The sequence below is a fragment of the Acinonyx jubatus genome, chromosome B1, assembly GCF_027475565.1.
Source record: "Acinonyx jubatus isolate Ajub_Pintada_27869175 chromosome B1, VMU_Ajub_asm_v1.0, whole genome shotgun sequence".
Classification (NCBI taxonomy): domain Eukaryota; kingdom Metazoa; phylum Chordata; class Mammalia; order Carnivora; family Felidae; genus Acinonyx; species Acinonyx jubatus.
The window spans coordinates 72943954-72961964 of NC_069382.1; the positions used below are offsets into that span (position 1 = coordinate 72943954).

Here is an 18011-nt window from a genome sequence, read left to right on the forward strand (position 1 = left end):
TAAAGTAGCCGCTTAGCTTCATGCGGCCGCTGACCACCTGAAATATGACTGGTGTGACTGAGGAACTGAATTTTTAATCCTAGTTTATTTTAACCAATTTAAATACCCATACGTGGCTAGTGGCTACAGTATTAGAGCTGGTTTAGAACTTCTTCATCTATTTCATCTAATCCCCAACAACTACCCTGCAAATTAACTGTGAGTGGTTGTGGGTGATAGAGGGATTAGAGCACTAGAAACTTTCATTCCATCTGCCTACTACATTATTCGAATTTTAGTTTCAAGAATATATATTACTTGTGTAATTAAACATATTTTTAATTTTAAAAGTAATTAATATGCCACATAGAAAAATTAGGAAATACAGAAAGAACAAAATAAAAATAATCTGTACATGTATCTTTAAGAAATAATCTGCAATTAACATTTACTCGTATCTGAAGAGGATCTGTATTTTTAACACTTTTGTTAGAAGTACTTGTAGCACAATGGCCCAAGTTATTCTCTGAGTTTTATCACATTACTCTTCTCTCCCACCCCCATCTCCAAACACCTCGGAAATCCTTTTAGACAGCCACTATCTCTAGAACTCAACCTTGAACCTGCCAAAAATAAACACAGTCCACTCGCCTGTCTCCCTTTATTACCATCACCCTTTGCCACTAATGTCACACACTTTAACTGGAACCCAATCTGTACCCCACAATGTCATGAAATCATTTAGTCACTATCATGAAAAGAGTACAAGCTTTGGAGTAGAGCAACTGAGATTGTGAGTCTGTGGTTCTCCTTTTACAGCGCCGGTGACCTTGGACTACTTACTTCTGCTGGTTTGTGTACCTGTTTCTTCATTTGTTAATAGAAAATAAGAATACTTAATATACAGTATCTATAAAGCATAATGCCTAGCCAAAGTAGCACTTAATAAACGACAACTATTATGGACTTAGGACTGCTCTACATGCCCTGAAGGTAGTAGCACTCAAACAAAACAGATAGGGGGCTGGCCATCCTGGAGGCTACATGCCACTGATTTAACCCCTAGGGACTCTTTCCACCTGGGATTTGAACTCCTGATCCATCCCTTATTAGGTGTGTGACCTTATACAAAGCACTTTAGCTAAAATCTCAATTTCTTCATTTCTAACATGGTAATATTATCATATCCACTTGATATGGCGAGAATAAAACTATGTATATGAAAACTGAGTATATGAAAGTATATAAAACTGAGTATATCAAAGTGCTTTGTAAATTATTAGATTTAACAGAAGGTATTAAACAAAGAGTAACATATTCCTCTTGTCCCAGACAAAGCTTTCCAACGAGTATGCCGAGAATGAATTACAGATGTGCTGAAATACTGACTGCCCCCTCAGCCTTCAGGGAACCAGAGAGAGTCTGAATATAGTCTGCCCTACAAATATCATCATTTTCTATGTGTGCCATGATGCAGAACAATTTGGAAGCCTTGCTCTAAAATACTAACGCATGCTAGCAGAAACTGGAGTTGGCTAACTGACTCTCTCCTCTGTATGACTTAAGCTTCATCACAAGTTCCACTGTTCTTACGATCCTGCTTCAAAAACAGTGCCTCGCAGATTCCCTAAAGGGCTAAAGAAGATCAAGGCGCTGTTTAGTCCAATGCTATCAGAGATATACAAAAATGAAACAAAATAAAAAACTCTTAGATGAGAATATGGCAAAGATATTGCCATATTTTCACAAAAGATTAGAGCAATTTCCAGTAACACCTATCTATGACCACCGCAAGACAAAGGTTTAGAAGTCATGGAGAAGAGGAGAATCAGAGATAGGAGAAAGAGAAAAGGAATAAAGGAAAAAGAAAACATATACTTTTGTAGAAAACAGCTGAGAATCTGCAAGAATCTGAGAATTCAGTGGCTTCCATGTTTGCCTAAAGGTAGTAGGCCAAAGATGACAAGATTATTTTCAGATTCTTTCGTATTATAGTCTTTTTCATACATCCTAGAACTAATGCTGCTGCATAGTTTTAGACTGTCATGGTCCCTAAATCATCATCTTTCATTATGTAGAACTACTCTTTCCAGTGTATACATACATTGTTAGTTTTTTCATACATGGCCATATTATCTTAAATTCCCTGTTGAATTTATTCTTATTCTTTCCTTCATCCTGAGTTTATTCCTTTCTCCATCCCAAATTGATCATTCTGAAATGTATTTATACCTCCAGAATCTCACAAAGCCAAGTTTATTACTTAAAACCTTTTTCTCATTTACCACTCTTCATGTCATAAATGCACATACACTCCATATACACACAGATTTATATCCATCCTGATGGGAAAACTCTACCAAATAACACCCCATAAGCTTTCTCCAAGTTCATTTCTTTTGGTCATACTTTTAGATGGGACATTCAACAAGGTGTTCATCTACTGACGATTATTAAGGGAAAACATATTCTTTTCTTAACAGCTGATAGAGAAATCAGGTGAGATATCCCGAAGTCATGCCAAAAACAATGTAACAGAAACACAGCAGAAGCAGTCTAGACTAGACTAGTCTACTACTAGGTTCAATCCTGGCTCCATCAGTGTAATTTTGAGCAGATTCCTTTGGCCTCAGTTAATTGTTTAGTTTCAGTTTCTTCATCTATAAAAATAGGGATTTTAGCCACCCTGTAAAAGTTGCTGTGAGGATTAGATGAGGTAATCACATAAAGCAATTAGCATAAGGCCCGGCACATAGTAAGCAAACAAATGTTAACCGTTGGTATGGTGTCAGATATAACCTATCTTCTGACTCTGTCATTACCTTTTTAGAAAGAAGCTAATTTAGCATAATCCTCTCTTTATGAAATTATGTTTTCTTCTCCCCCAAGTGAGGATGCTAGACAGCTGGAAGTTCTCTTTGTGAGAAGAATCTAGTTGCTCTGCATGAGCTTATGACAAGCTGTATAGGTTTCTGCAAGTGTCAAACATTTTACAACTTCAACCCTCGACCAATAAACACTTGGCAACCAAATCAGTAAGTTCAAGTACACACTCTAAACTCGTACTACATTTGGAGGGATACTAACTTTTTTACATGAAAGAACAATCATTAAAATACCTGATATAGAACAGAGGGAAAGGGGATGACTAGATAAGCAGCAACATACCAAAAGTTATGAACCACGCTACTAAACCATCTTATTTGCCATTCCTAGCAAAGCCAAAGTCTAAAATAATGCCTCAAGTAAAAAGCAAGAAAATGAAAGCATAGGATAACCAAAATGTAATTTTTTAATTCTGAACTGTACCAAGTAGGATGGTGATATTTAATACGTATTAAATAATAATAAACACATTAACTTATAAACCCATTGGATCTCCGCAGCATTGGCCACAAACAGCTATCCCTAAAAAGAAACCTCAAAACCACAAATCAGGAACTAAGTAAGTAGGCAGTCTTACTTCCTTCTCTAGGTCTAGGAAGGAATTTAGAAACGCAGATGTTTTGAAGTAGTTAAGAGATTTCAGTTTAAAGCCTAGAATCTCTGCATTCTACTCTCCCAATACAAGCTATTTACAGTTTGAAAAAATAAAAAGCTCCACAAAAAAAAGTTGTCATTAACTTAAACAAGACACTAAGGAATAGTTTTTAACCTATCTGGAGGTTATGTACTTCTTAAGAATTTGTTTTAGAATGGACAATCCCCCCTACCTCCCTCCAAAATGCATTCAAACAAAACTGCACATACTTTAAAAGCTGGGGATGAGGAAGATCCCTGAAAGTTACAGACTTCTAGACCATGGACCCCACGCATAACTCATGATTAAGGCAAACTAATTTATCAATTTGAAAAGGAATGAAAGTAACTGAGGCAGAGATTTTCATACAAAAAATAAAATCAGAAATATTTTCTATTTTCTCAGGTAATGAGCATTAGATGTGGTGGTTGGGAGAGGGTGTTGGTCATGTTGAGCAAGGAAAACAAAAAACCATGGGACAAACAAGAAAAGTAGAGTTAAAGCAGTATTAACACACAGTCCATTGTAGTCACTCTGAGACAGCAGCAATGAAATGGCCTGCAGCCTTAACACAGGACTGTTTTAACAAAACCAATTCTGGTGCACATTTCCATGCCAATGAAGTTAATTAAATGGCTAATGTTAGCACACCCCTGTAGGTCAAAGCACAAGTTTATGAAAAGTCCTGTAAATATTCCAGTTTTCCTTATCAGATAAGAGCTGAGTTAGATGGAGTGCTTGAGTGGCTCAGTCAGTTAAGCATCCAACTCTTGGTGTGACCCAGTTCATGATCTCGCCCTGGTCGGACAGAGCCCAGAGTCCAGCTCTGAGTGCGGAGCCTATTTGAGATACTCTCCCTCCCTCTCTCTCTGCACCTCCCCCACTCGTGCTCGAGCACGCGCTCTCTCTCTTAAGGTAAATAAATAAACCTTAAAACAAAAAAAGAACCAAGTAAGAGAAATCATGTACTTTAGGAGAAAACAAAGGGAGGGTACTGAAATCCTAACAGGGGGTGGCTTAAGGATCTGTAGGAAGTATCAACTACAAACTTTTTGAGATCAATGGGTGCAAGAGGGAGATGAAAGCAAAACAAAGGAAGTAATAAAGTAAAAGGGAAAATGTCTAGAAGCTGTTCTTTGAAACAAAACAAAACAGAACAAAAACCTCTTTCCTCTTCCTAGACACGTAAACAGTAACTTGGCAAAAAGGAACGGATGAGAAGACGACAGCACGACTTCCTTCCCAAACTCCAGCATTCGTTGGCCGTCCTCACAAGCACAGACTTGGGACATTTCTTAGGCAAGGCTCCTCCCTGCACCACTGCCCAGTGAACTTCTTGGAGGGACTACCAACTATCTCCATTCCTCTCACTGCGGGAGAGAGGAAGTAGGGGATGCAGTGAGCGGAGGAGAAAAATAAAGACTGGACACCAAACCTGAAGGTGGCCCACTTCGAGACTTAGCCGAGAAAGACCTGGATCCTGCCACCCCTTTTCCCACCCAATGCATGCAAAGATGAGAGGGCGCAGCCCTGCAAGGGCCAGTCTTCCCTTTCCACCCACTGTTTCCGGGACACCGGGGGTCGGGGCAGAAACCAAATGCCGAATACTTGGGCAGATATGTCACAGACGAGGGGCAGAAGTGTCTAGTGAAAAGCCTGGAATGGCAAGCTCCACAAGCAATGTGTCCACCCCCGCCAACTACCTCAGACCAGCCTTCCTCCTCCCACCCCCACCCCCCTCCCACTTCTTTCCCGGCGGGCCAGCACCGCCCTCACCTGTCTGCGGGGAACCCGGCAGCTCTCACGTCGAGGATTATCTTTGCCGCTGCTCTCCGGAATAGCCTCAAACCTGGCAAGAAGTGAGCGGCAACGCAACCTAGGCCTTTTCCTTCTTCCCCTCCCCCCACGCACCTCGGATCCTCGGGGGCGGGGAGCAACTGCAGCTGTCACCGCCTCACACTGACCAACCGCCGAGGACACACAGACCGGCTGCCTCTCAACCCGGCCTGCAGCACCAGCACAGAGAGCAGCGGAGCCGGAAGTGAGGAGACCGGAAGTAGCGTTGTCCTTGGCCCTGGACGGCCTCTCTCTCCCTCAATCTGGCCCGGCCCAGCCACATCTCGGTGGTGCCAGCGCGCTTCCCTTGAGGCCTCCTCCGCCCCACTCCTGGAGGCTGGCCCCGCCCCTCCCGTTGCGGCCCTAGCAACCACATCCGGGGCTCCGCCGGCGCCGTTGCCCGGGTAATTTTCTGGCTCCGGCCGAATCACAGAGGGGTGTGCGCGCGGGTCCCGATGCATCTGCCAGAGCTGGGAGCTTGCGGAAGGGCGCGCGCGGGCCTGGTCTTGAGTGGTCGGAGGTCTCCAGAAGCCCTCAGCATCTCTTCTTTCTTACTTATACACCCCAGCCTCACGCGTTAGGCGTTCCCCCTGCAGATGGTGAGCCGGCGGCGGGATGGTGGAGGTGGACGTAGCTCGCTGCCACGCGTACCACAGGAGAGCCAAAGCTTCCTTCTCAGCTGCTGGAGAGCACTTAGAAGGTTGTTTCAGTACCGCGGCGGGTGGGAGGGTGGAGGGAATGCGGGGTTAAGGGAACAGACGGGATGCGGGCGCCCCACAATCGCTTCCCCAGTGCCTGGAGCGCCCCACTCCGGCTGCGTCGCTCACGTCCACCCACTTCAGGAAGACCAGACCCCCAAGCCTGGCATCCCCGAGTTCTTGTCACTTGCTGTCTTTGTGATCACTTTCTGCACTGCTCTCTCGCTAACGGTGGATCCCGGATACTTTTCTTTCCTGCTCCTCTTTCTTTATCCGTATGACTGATTTCTGCTTTATTTGCCCGTCCCATTTCTTCTTAAGCAGATCACTGCCCTCTCTACGGAAACCGCCGAACAATCCTTTTTCTCAGAGCCCTTTGTAGTTTACTAAGTTGAGACCCCAACCTGTACTTTGGATACTCTCCCCATCCCTGGAACTGAATGGAGGGAATGTATGGCTGTGCAGTGGTGCTAGACATACCTGAAGCTCGTTTGCCTACAGTACATACAGTTGATCCATCCACATTCATCCCCCTTCAAGGCTCCGGACTGCATTTCCTTTGACAGCCTTGGGTGCTCATTTTTACCACTTCACTTGTAGAAATGCGAAGGGTAACAGTGCATGCCGTAGAATTTACCATTCATTTACGGTCTAAAGACCGTACTTCTTACCTCCTTTATTTGTCATATTAGTTGATGATACATTTTTAGTGGCTAAGTGCCCGAAGGCAGAGTTCTGCCTTTACAAATTCTAGGGAGTTTCAGCATAGTGAATCGTATATCCCTGTACAAATATCTTCCCCATAGCCATAAATGGTTAATACCCACGACAACGCAAATGTGTCAGAAGTGAATAACAATATTTATCAGCTGAGATCTCCAGGAGACTTCCTCTGACAAAAACAGTACTCAAGTCCCAAAATGTAAATCTATATATAAAGGACCCTTATCTTAAGTGGCTCTGTCCCTAACAAAAGAGAAGAGCAAATATATATGCTAGTTCACTTAAACTGTATCTTCAGTTCTATAGCCCACTGTGGAGTTTTCTGTTTAGAGCCATCCTGTTAGTCTTTTCAATTGTAAGAAAAGGATCCCAATCTAGAATAATTACTGCCGTTCTTGTATAGGAACAGAATGGAGCATAGTAGTAAAGTGCAAGTATTCTTAGAGTTCTGGAAGGGTGACTAGGAAGAGGTGCATGGCTGAGCTCAGTCGTGCTTGAATGACCTGTACGTGACTGAGTTGGCTGGTGTCTTAACGATTCCTGCCAGGTGTCTCTTGAGTTCGGGAATGCTTAACTTCATTAGAATCCGTCTAGTTATTAAATTGTTAGGCTCAGAGGTGTTTCTTACATTGGAAGGGTGGACGCTTGCTTTAATTATTTGTCCTTAGCTGGATAGTTTCCTTGGCAGCTGCTGGCGGTTTTGCTAGAGATTCTCATGGACTTGGAACCACTTGGAACTCATCCTAATTTCTGTTTAGTGAAGGTGCTGTTAATCATGTTAGGTACCTTGGTCAGTGCATTTCTGGTACTGTGCGTGATTAGTCCTCATGCATAGTACAGGGCGACACACAGGATTAATCTTCCCATGACTTCTGCTGCTCCAGAGGGAAATTAGAATGTAGGTTGGCTCAAAGAAAACACTGGAAGCTACTTCAGCTGGTGATGGAACACAGTGAAATACTATGAACTTTATTTTGGAAAAAGAAAGCAGCAGCTGGTATTTTTTGATTTGGGGGAAATTTTTGATTCTAACAGAAAGTTCTTATTTTAAATCTAACTCTGCTTAGATGGAGACCTACCTTCCTTCCTTTCTCTCTCTCTCTTTCTTTTCTCTCTTTTTTTTCTCTCTCTCTCTCTTTCTTTGCCCTAGAGTTTGGGGAATTCTGCCTGCCCATTCTCTTTAGGAAGAATAGAAGATTACTACTTTTCTCTAAATTGACATCTGTGTTTGGAGAGGTAAGAAAAAAGGTAATAGTTGTCTGCCATATATGTTTATGATATGGGGATTATCTACTCATTTACCTTTGTACTGCTATTGGCTATTATGCAGCTTTTGCAAAATCAGGTGCCACTTTTTCACTTGGCTTATGGGGAACTCTGACGGCCTATATTTCATTTATTGACCAAGAAGGAAAGAGGGCAACAGGTTAAAGAATATTATTCCTTTCTGAATGAATTAAATGTGCATTCAACTTTTTTTCTTTGCTTTAGATGTTAAATACTTTATATTGTTTACAAATAATACTTTCTCAAGAGAAAGTAAGAGGTGCTACCTTCAAATCTTTTCTAGGGGGATTCTGGTAATGTCACAATAATTTTATCACTCTCTATCATCAGCTCCCTTTTCATGGAGACATGTTGTGTTAATGATTGCACAATGTAATTCTCTGGAAACAAACCCTGTGTTGGAGGGTACTGATAAATGGAACATTTAAGAAGCCTGTGAATAGTAGTATGATTAGAACATAAGAGTAGTGGGGCGCCTGGGTGGCGCAGTCGGTTAAGCATCCGACTTCAGCCAGGTCACGATCTCGCGGTCCATGAGTTCGAGCCCCGCGTTGGGCTCTGGGCTGATGGCTCAGAGCCTGGAGCCTGTTTCCGATTCTGTGTCTCCCTCTCTCTCTGCCCCTCCCCCGTTCATGCTCTGTCTCTCTCTGTCCCAAAAATAAATAAACGTTGAAAAAAAAAATTAAAAAAAAAAAAAGAACATAAGAGTAGAAATTGTTTTAACTACAAAGAGAAAAAAACTGAAGTTATCCATAATTCATAATTCCATTATCTAGAATTAACAGTGAACATTTTTGTCAATGTCTTTTTTCTATAAATATATATTTTTCTACATTTATTTAACAAATTGTGATTTAGAACCTACTGTTTGCTGAGTACTAAACACGGTAGGAATAGCCATGAGCCCCTGTCCTCATGTAACTTTCAGTGTATGTTGGTTTTGTTGGCATACGGTTTTGTATTTTGCTTTTTTCACTGAATATATTATGGAATTTTCTTCCAATCATTAAATGATCTCCTTCAGTGGCTCAGTAGTATTTTAGCATATATATTTCTTAATTTATTTACCTAATCCTTTTTGCTACACATTTAGGTTCTTTCCCATTTTGTCTGTAATTAAAACAACAGTGGGAGGAATATTGTTGTATGGTAAAATTCTATGATTTCCAGTGATTCTCATTTTGTATAATTCCCTCTCATTTGAACATGATAGGATATCATTCTCATTATAATGTTTTCTTACATGTACAAGGGATTTTGCAGAAGCAACCAGTTGACTTTAAGTTCATCAACAGGGAGATAATCTGGATGGGCCTAAACTGATTGCATGAGCCTTTTAAGAGCAGAGAGTTTTCTCCTGCTGGTTGCACCAGAGAAGGCAGAGAGATTCAAAGCATGAGAGAGATTTGACAGGAGAAAGGTTCTCTGTTGCTGAAATGAAAAGGGCCACAGTCGAGGACCTGAAGGAGGCCTCCAGGAACTGAGAGCAGTCTCTGCTAACAGCCATCAAAAACTCAGGGACCTCAGTCCTACAACCACCGAAGTTGAATTCTGCAAATAACCTGAATGAACTTGCAAGCAGATTCTTCCCTAGAACCTCCAGATAAAAGTCCCATTTGACTAACATCTTCATTCTGCCTTGTGAGATCCTAAGCAGAGGACCCAGTTGAGCTCACCTGGACTTCTGACCTGCAGGACTGTGAGATAATAAGAGGGTATTGTTTTAAGCTACTAAATGCAGAAATAGGAAATGAATACATTTGTAAGCTAGATTATTTTTGCATCTCAAATTATTATCTGGGGATAAAATCCTAGGCATGGACTTGCTGGATAAAAGTGATGCACATTTTTTAGATTTTTGTATCATGTTACTAATTTGCCCTTTGTAAGCTTTGTACCCGTTTATATACCGCCTCACAACCTATGTTATATTCTGGCAAACACTAGATACTGCCATTCTGGTAGGCAAAAACAAAAAACAAAAAGGGTATCTCCTGGTTTGAAAGAAGATTTACATTTCTCTTATTACCAGTAGAATTGATTATTGTTTCCTTTACTTGGAGTTCACTTGGTAAGTCTTTTTTAGTGACTTGCCAATTCTTTTTCTTTAGGTAGCTTTACCATTGACATGGAGAAAATAGTATCTAATGTGTACGGTATTTTTCTGCTGTAATATTTTCATGGAGTAGAATGATTAATGAGCATAATTGAGAGAATGGGTACTTCTGAGAAATATTAGCTACTGCCATTACTCCCTGCAAGAAATATCCCATACATTATACTGTGTGAGAATGGAAAATGTTAGCTTCATTGGTTAAGCAGTATTGGTGCCTTGTTCTTTTCTAGGGAAAAAAAGTCTGGCTTGTCTGGCTCAGCATCAGAAATGTGGTTGTTTCGGTTATAAACATATGTTGTATATTACCATGGAAAATTATAGGTTTCACTCTTGTTTTAGAAGGAAATATATACTGTTAACTCTCAGAAAACAACTAAGATCTTCCTAAATGAACATCATTATTTTCAGTTTGATCAAGATAATCACTAATCTCTGTGTATATTATATTGCTTTATTTAAGAGGGAGTGAAGGAGGAAATTCAAGTTATTTTTTCTCTAATCCTTGTTATTTGAGATGAGAGGGTTTATTTCCAACAAATGAAATAAGGCAGAAGGAAAAAAGGAAGGAAGGAAGAAAAGAAGAAGTAAGGAAAGAACAGAAGAAAGAAGGAAGGGAGAAGTTGGGAGAGTCCCTTTTTCTCTTGGAGAGTAGTTCTGTGTGGTTTTGTCTTAAAAAATTGTTTCTTGCTACCTCAATTTCTAAAGGTTGGTATCTTCCTAATAAGAGCAAGATATTTAAAAATGTTTATTTTGAGGGGTACCTGGTTTGCTCAATCTGTTGAGCATCTGACTCTTGATTTTGGCTCAGGGTCACGGGATCGAACCCCTATGTCAGGCTCCACACTGAACGTGGAGCCTGCTTAAGATTCTTTCCCTCCCCCCGCCCCTCACTCCCACTTGCATGCTCTCTCTCTAAATTTTTTAAAATTTAAAAAAAAATTTAAAAATGTTTATTTTGAAGTAATTGTAGATTTACAGGGAATTGCAGAAATATGTATAGGGAGGTCCCATATATGAGCAAATTTGTTTTGTTTGTTTGTCTTAATTGAATGCTCAGAGCTTATTTACTTAGAAAGGTCAGCCCACCCTAACGTTGGGATATGGTTGCTATTTGTGTTCACAGAATTCATAAAGGCCTATTCTTCTGTAGAGGTTTGATGTTGCTTTGTTGTTGTTGTTGTTGTTGGGTTTTGGATAGGCATTGCAAATGCTGCCTTGGTTGGGTGCTGGGGACACAGAGTGTACAACTATTATCAAAGGAGGCCACACCAGTGTGATCCAAAGGCACTGTAATATAGTGAAGAGAATGGTAGATTTTATATTAGTGCCCTCAACCACGTTATAACTACATGAGCTTTGAAATTCAGTTTTATCTTCCTCCTGAGTTGTTTGAAATACAGGAAGTAAAGGTGTTTGGAAAATAAAGCCCTGGGCTATCATAATTATTATTAAGGTCTTTTTACAACAACAACAACGAAAATCCTTTACTGGTTGTAATTCCTATGATAAAAATTAACTTTTTTTAGACAACAAAGGCGGAGGAATTTTGACAAAAAATTTTGTCAAAAAATTTTGTGCAAAAATGCATATGACATCTTGAAACCTGGGAGAAGAGAAAAACTAGAGGAATGGAGTGCCCACACTATATCACACAGCAGTAACACCTGCTCATCAAATTAGCTTGCTACCTTGGCCTGCAGTAGGCCCGAAGCCTGTAGATTCTGGTATAGTAGGTGCTACCTGAGAAGGTAGGGGCAAGCTTATCTGGTCCATGTGACTGTTCTCACAGTACTGTTTGATTTAAGAAGATCTCTGCTTTCAATATATGTTTAAGGTGGGATTCTTGCTTCAGTTTGCAAGTAGGATTTTGTAAAATCTTTGAATTGTGTAGATTGACACAGCCAAAGGGACGTTAGAGAGAAAATAATGATAACGAGATCATGACCAGGCATTCACTGAACACTTTGCAAGGTGCTAAATACTGTGCTGAGCACGTCACACTCTCTCGTTGAATCTCATTGAATGTGCAATGACCCTGTTTGGTAGGGGCTGTAGTTACACCTATTTTACAAACAAGGAAGCTGAAGCTTCAAATGGTTAAGTAATCTACCCAGGATCCTGTAAGTACTAAATGGCAGAATCACTTGTCAACTCAGGTGTGGCTGGCACCAAAGCCCATATCCTTACACTATAATAAGCTCTATTTTACAGATAAGGAAGTGGAGGTCCTGAGACATTAAGTAAGACCCATGGTCATTCTCCTTCTTACCCTTAGTCTAGGTCTTTTTCTGCTTTATACCCTTGTAAGAATTTGCTTATTCCTATGCATTTTGTCAACTATTTCTGGCCTCTGCGCATCTGGCTGGTGTGTCAAGTTGATGGAAAAGTTACTAGGTTTGTAAGCATTTAGATCAAATAAGACTTGGATTTTTTAAATTTGTAATCGAATCACTTGTTTTGATTTTTAGTGAAGCCTTTTCTACCAGACTCCTATAAAGGAGACACTGTCTCCCATGTGCTATTAAAAGTTGAACCTTGTGACTACTGTCTGACTATGTTTTTCTTTTAGAGGAGTCAGAGGGGGCAGGCTATGACTTCATGTGAAAAATAGCCACCAAAGATCTATCCAGCATAATTTTTAGTTTTTTAATTTTGGTAAGTGCCCATTTTTAAAACAGATTAAGTTTGTCTGAATTATTTTGAAAGTATATATTACAAAACATTCAAAAGCAAGTGAGAATTCAAACGCATAGAGCAAAGCTACAGGGCTTTTTACCGAGGCCGTTGAGGAGGTAAGCCTTTCTCCTAGAAGCTTTGGTTATTATATTTTCAGAAACATGGTCCCATTCTTTTCTTTATTATTAAAAGCATAACTAATTAGTATAAATATTCTTTTTGATATTCGATTGACACATAATTGCTAAAATAAGTTGTTTGTTTTTTTTTTTTTACATTTTCAAGAGGCAGAAGATATACCATCAGGTCCTAGAAGGAGTCTACCACTTCCTTCTCTACCCTGAAGAGACTTGGAAATTAATGGGTAACATTTTGCATGAAAATTACTGAATGCTATTCCTTCTTATCTCTGAGGCCTTCTGTGGAGAATTAATAGGAGGTTGAGTGTGCATGGATAAAATGGATCATCTTAAAGGATTGAAGTTCCAAAAATATATCAGCAGGACTGGACAGGTTTGACATAATGAGATTTCTATTTTAGCTTGACTTCTGGAACTCTGAATAAACTATAAACTGAGCTGCACAGGTCCTGGGAAGGAAGTTTCTCTTCTAAAATATTCTAGTTGCATATAACATTTTCCTTATTCAGAACCTTTGAAAAAATATATTTACATCTCAATTTCCTGAGAATTAAGACTAATAGACACTTGCCAACTTTTAATATATGAAGCGGGATAGAAAGCAGCAATTTGTATCATTTTGGAAAAGAAATTTAAAGAAACAGACACCAGAAAGACGAGAAATCTCTACATAAGCACCGGTTGAGATGGCAGAAGCTTCTGTGGATGCCTCGACTCTGCCCGTAACAGTGAAGAAAAAGAAAAGTTTATCCATTGAAGAAAAGATCGACATTATAAACGCAGTAGAAAGTGGCAAGAAAAAGGCAGAAATTGCAGCTGAATATGGAATAAAGAAAAATTCACTGTCTTCTATTATGAAGAATAAAGACAAAGTTCTAGAAGCCTTTGAATCTCTGAGATTTGATCCAAAGAGAAAAAGACTGAGAACTGCTTTTTACACAGATCTGGAAGAGGCATTAATGAGGTGGTATCGAATTGCTCAGTGTCTAAATGTACCAGTTAATGGTCCAATGCTACGTCTAAAAGCTAATGATTTTGCACAGAAACTGGGACATAATGATTTTAAGTGCAGTAACGGTTGGCTGGATCGCTTTAAATCCAGGTACGGTTTAGTATTCAGAGCTCAACCTGTGGAAGCTACAGGTGTTTCAGTAGACCCTTCAACTGTCTGGCACCAAAATGTACTTCCTTATTATTTAAATGATTATCATCCTAAAAATGTTTTTAATATAAAAGAGACTGGGCTGCTTTATCGAATGTTACCTACAAATACATTTGCATTTAAAGGAGAAACCTGCTCGATTGGAAAGTTATGCAAAGACAGAATAACTCTAGTGGTTGGGACAAACATGGATGGCTCAGAGAAACTTCCTTTGCTCATCATTGGAAAACACAGAAATCCACATTGTTTCAAAGGTATAAAATCATTGCCTGTGTGTTATGAAGCTAACAGGATGGCATGGATGACCTCAGATGTGTTTGAACAATGGATGCGGAAGCTCGATGAGAAATTTCAAGCCCAGCAACGAAGAGTGGTGATCTTTGTTGATTCTTTTCCTTCACATCCAGAGGTAAAGAACCTAAAGTCCATTGAGTTAGCATTCTTTCCATCATGTGTATCTTCCAAATTTATAGCTATGAAACAAGGTGTTATTAAAAGCCTTAAAATCAAATATCGACATTGTCTTATCAAAAAGTTTTTAAGCTCTGTTGAAGGCAGCAAAGAATTTACATTTTCCCTACTAGACGCAGTTGATACTTTGCACCTTTGCTGGAGGGCTGTAACCCCCGAGACTATTGTTAAGAGCTATGAAGAGGCAGGATTCAAATCTCAAAAGGGAGAAAGTGACAAGACAAATGCAGAGACAGACACTGGTCTTGATTTGGTTGCCCATGCTCAGGCAGCAGGTGTGGAATTTCCTGAAGGTTTATCTCTAGAAGAGTATGCTGCCCTCGATGATGATTTGGAGACGTGCGAAGCGGCACCAAAAGGTGATTCTGTATGGACCGAAGAGAGTAAATCAGATGAAACTGGGCTTTATACTTCTGATGAAGAAGATGATGGTGGATCTCTAGGAACTGAGCTCCCTTTACCATCAAAAAATGAGGCCATAACTGCTTTAGATACTCTTAAAAGTTTTCTTAGAAGTCAAGATATGAATGAGGAGCTTCATAATTCTTTAGCAGACCTTGAAATTTTTATTAACTCATCATCTAAATAATTATTTGTGGTATAACATCTTTTCCTAATGTATTTTACTAGATAAGGTATATGAAGGGAAACTACCACTTAAACACAAAAAATTTAAAAACTAGCAATCTTTAGTTTAATTGCACATGTCTTTGACCTGAATAGCAAAGTTGCCCTAGGTAGATTAAATAAAGAGTAAATAAATGAAAAATATGAATTTCAACTTACCAAGGTTTTGGGGAGTAGAAACTGTATTACAGAGGCCTTGTACTTGAAATATATGGTACATATGTCAAAAATAGAAAACTCTCCAGCTATTTGATTCATACAGGTTGAATTGGTGATTGCTATTTTTCTCTTTTTTTTTTAAAGCACAGATCATGTTCTAGAATATTTTAATTTATCTACCTCGTCTAGGAAATAAAATATCTATTACTTAGATATTTATTTTTATAAAGACATATATTCTAGCCTCATATCAAGTATTAATTTTAAATTACTTTATTTTTCTTGTAACTAACTTATCTTGCTAACAGGAAATTATGAATAAGCACTGAAAATAAAACCTGACCCAATTATATACCAAAATGATTAAAAATATATGTCTCGCTACTTTCCAGTTATTTCTGTATAAGGTCAAATGAAAGACTATGACCTTATCAGATTCTTTCTGTCATCTATAACCAGAAAATGATATAGTTTCTTCCTAATATTTATATGTATGTGTGTACATTTAATAGAAAAATACATTACTGAAACATTTGTTAAATTCTTATAATATATTTTAATAAGATTACTCTTGAAAAGTATATATGAAGATATATATGCAGTTACTAAAAAAGAAAATATCTTATGTGGTTCTTATGTTTCTAATTTTAACAGCTGAAACTTTAATCTGTAATATTTAATTATTTCTTGATTTTACTGAATTTTATTTTCAGGAAAAACTGAGTGTTTTCAGCATATTTTGATATATTTAATCTTTTTTTCTTTCAAATTATATTAAATTTCTGTTTGAGGAAGTTTTGTCTATAGAATATTTGAAAATACTGTATGAAATTATTTACTCTCCATCCATAAAATCATCTTTAAAACTAGAAAAATATCATGTGTCAGACTTTTCTGTTGTTACATTTTAAAAGTCATGCTTATTTAATGTATTACATATAAGTTAGGGTACCCTTTGAAAAATATTTTGGAAAAGTGTAAAATGTTATACAGATTATTTTTATTATGAATTATTAGTCTGCCAACATAAGACACATTTGGAAGGAAATATTTATAGAAAGTATTTTTATTTTCCACTGTTGATTTACTCTGCTTTTGAGATTTAGTAATAGTAAGCCTTAAAAATATATTAAGCTGAAGGAAATTTCTCATAGAGTGAAATATAGATTACTTAAGCTTAATTGAAAACATTTTAATTAATGATTTGATTTAAAATTTTAGCGTGATTGGAATTGTGTACCTAAATCATGGCCCTTAATCTCTCTTAAGAGCCCTGGCTGTAATTAGAGTACCTGGCATATATCCAGCCTTCAGTAATTCTTTTCTCTCTCTTTCTCCACTTCATTCATACCATCTTACTATCAAATGTTCTTATTTAACCATTCCAGATATTCTGTGACATAAGAATTATTACCTCCATTTTTGGTAAGGTGAGGACATTGAAACCTGAAAAGATAATTTGGTTAAAATCTCAGAACCAAACCCAAAATGCAGTAGTTCCCTATCACCTAGACCTATGTTCCTCTAACTATACACCCCTCTGCTTCTTTTCTCTACTCTGTAAAAGAAAATTCTGTTATTTTTTTCCCTTGAGTTTAGGGACCCGAGGGTGAAATATTTCAGAGAATATGCTGGATCTATGCTAATAGTTCTGTTCCCGAGATCTCTCCTGAGAACACCGAGATAATGAAACACTGGGACCTTGTGAGTGGGTAATCCTGTACCACTCTAACACAGAGGCTCTAGGGGAGTTCAAACAAAAATACTTGAAACAACTTTAATGTCCAAATGCTGAAAGTACCTACTGTTTTTTCTCCTATATGACATTCCTTTTTTTTTATTTCTGGGGCATAATAAATCTAAAGGTGATAAAGGAAGATAAGGCTCCTATAGAGAATTAGAAAAAGATGCCTGCATATTTAAATTTAAAGATAAACTTTAAGTTGTTAATGTTGTATACTCTTCTGTGTGGTTTACAAGCTATATACATTTAAACTATTTTCAGAACAATTTTTTAAAATGTTTATTTATTTGGAGAGAGAAAGAGTGCAGACGATCAGGAGAGGGGCAGAGAGAGAGGGAGAGACAAAATCCCAAGCAGGCTCTGCACTGTCAGCACAGAGTCCGACTAGGGGCTGAAATTCACAAACTGTGAGATCCTGACCTGAGCTGAACTCAAGAGTCAGACGCTTAACTGACTGAACCACCCAAGTGCCCCCAGAACAAAATTTTTTTTAATTTACTTTTCCCAGGACAATCCCTGCATACCTCACTCCTGATTTATCTTCTCCATACATAATCAGCACAAAGTTGGGACTAAATGTCACTTGTCTTTTCAGAAAATAACTTCATTTAGCAATTCACCTGCTTTTCAGTTAAATATAGTATTGTTTTTATTGTTCTTGCTATATAAATTTTTACTGTTACAACAATGTTTTTCCCTTTTGTCTGCTTCATCAAGCAACAAATCTTATGTTGAATTTAGGACACTGTTTCACTTCACTAGTGAAAGGTTTGGTTCAGGATAAAGTAGGACAATGAGTAAACCAAGGCCTATGGGTTTTATGTTTCCTGCCTGGCTTCTCATCTGGACCTAAGATCAGTGTAAAACCTCCCA

At 38.6% G+C, this 18011-nt stretch overlaps 2 protein-coding genes across 8 annotated transcripts in view; one reads left to right on the forward strand and one right to left on the reverse strand.

Annotated features, from left to right (window-relative positions):
• The window catches only part of ARFIP1 (ADP ribosylation factor interacting protein 1), a 126597-nt gene extending 121045 nt beyond the window's left edge, over positions 1-5552 (reverse strand). The window contains exon 1 of one of the 6 annotated variants that reach the window (XM_027067465.2): positions 5276-5552. The gene's annotated coding sequence lies outside the window, so the exon portion shown is untranslated. The remainder of the gene's footprint in view (positions 1-5275) is intronic. The other 5 variants (XM_053216860.1, XM_053216862.1, XM_027067421.2 and 2 more) reach the window with 5 other exon arrangements.
• A 95-nt stretch (positions 5553-5647) lies between these two features.
• On the forward strand, positions 5648-15778 carry TIGD4 (tigger transposable element derived 4). 2 transcript variants are annotated; one of them, XM_015080646.3, is made up of 2 exons: positions 5648-6035; positions 13121-15778. In XM_015080646.3, the coding sequence occupies exon 2, from the start codon at positions 13662-13664 to the stop codon at positions 15195-15197; it is 1536 nt and encodes a 511-aa protein (XP_014936132.1). In that variant the 5' UTR covers positions 5648-6035; positions 13121-13661; the 3' UTR covers positions 15198-15778. The 2 variants fall into 2 exon arrangements, with proteins under 2 accessions (XP_014936132.1, XP_053072833.1); XM_053216858.1 differs by lacking the exon at positions 5648-6035 and adding an exon at positions 11040-12814.
• The last annotated feature ends 2233 nt before the right edge of the window (positions 15779-18011 follow it).

What these genes read in the sequence shown, in the direction of transcription:
- TIGD4 (XM_015080646.3), top strand. Translation starts at nt 13,662, where the DNA reads ATGGCAGAAGCTTCTGTGGATGCCTCGACTCTGCCCGTAACAGTGAAG.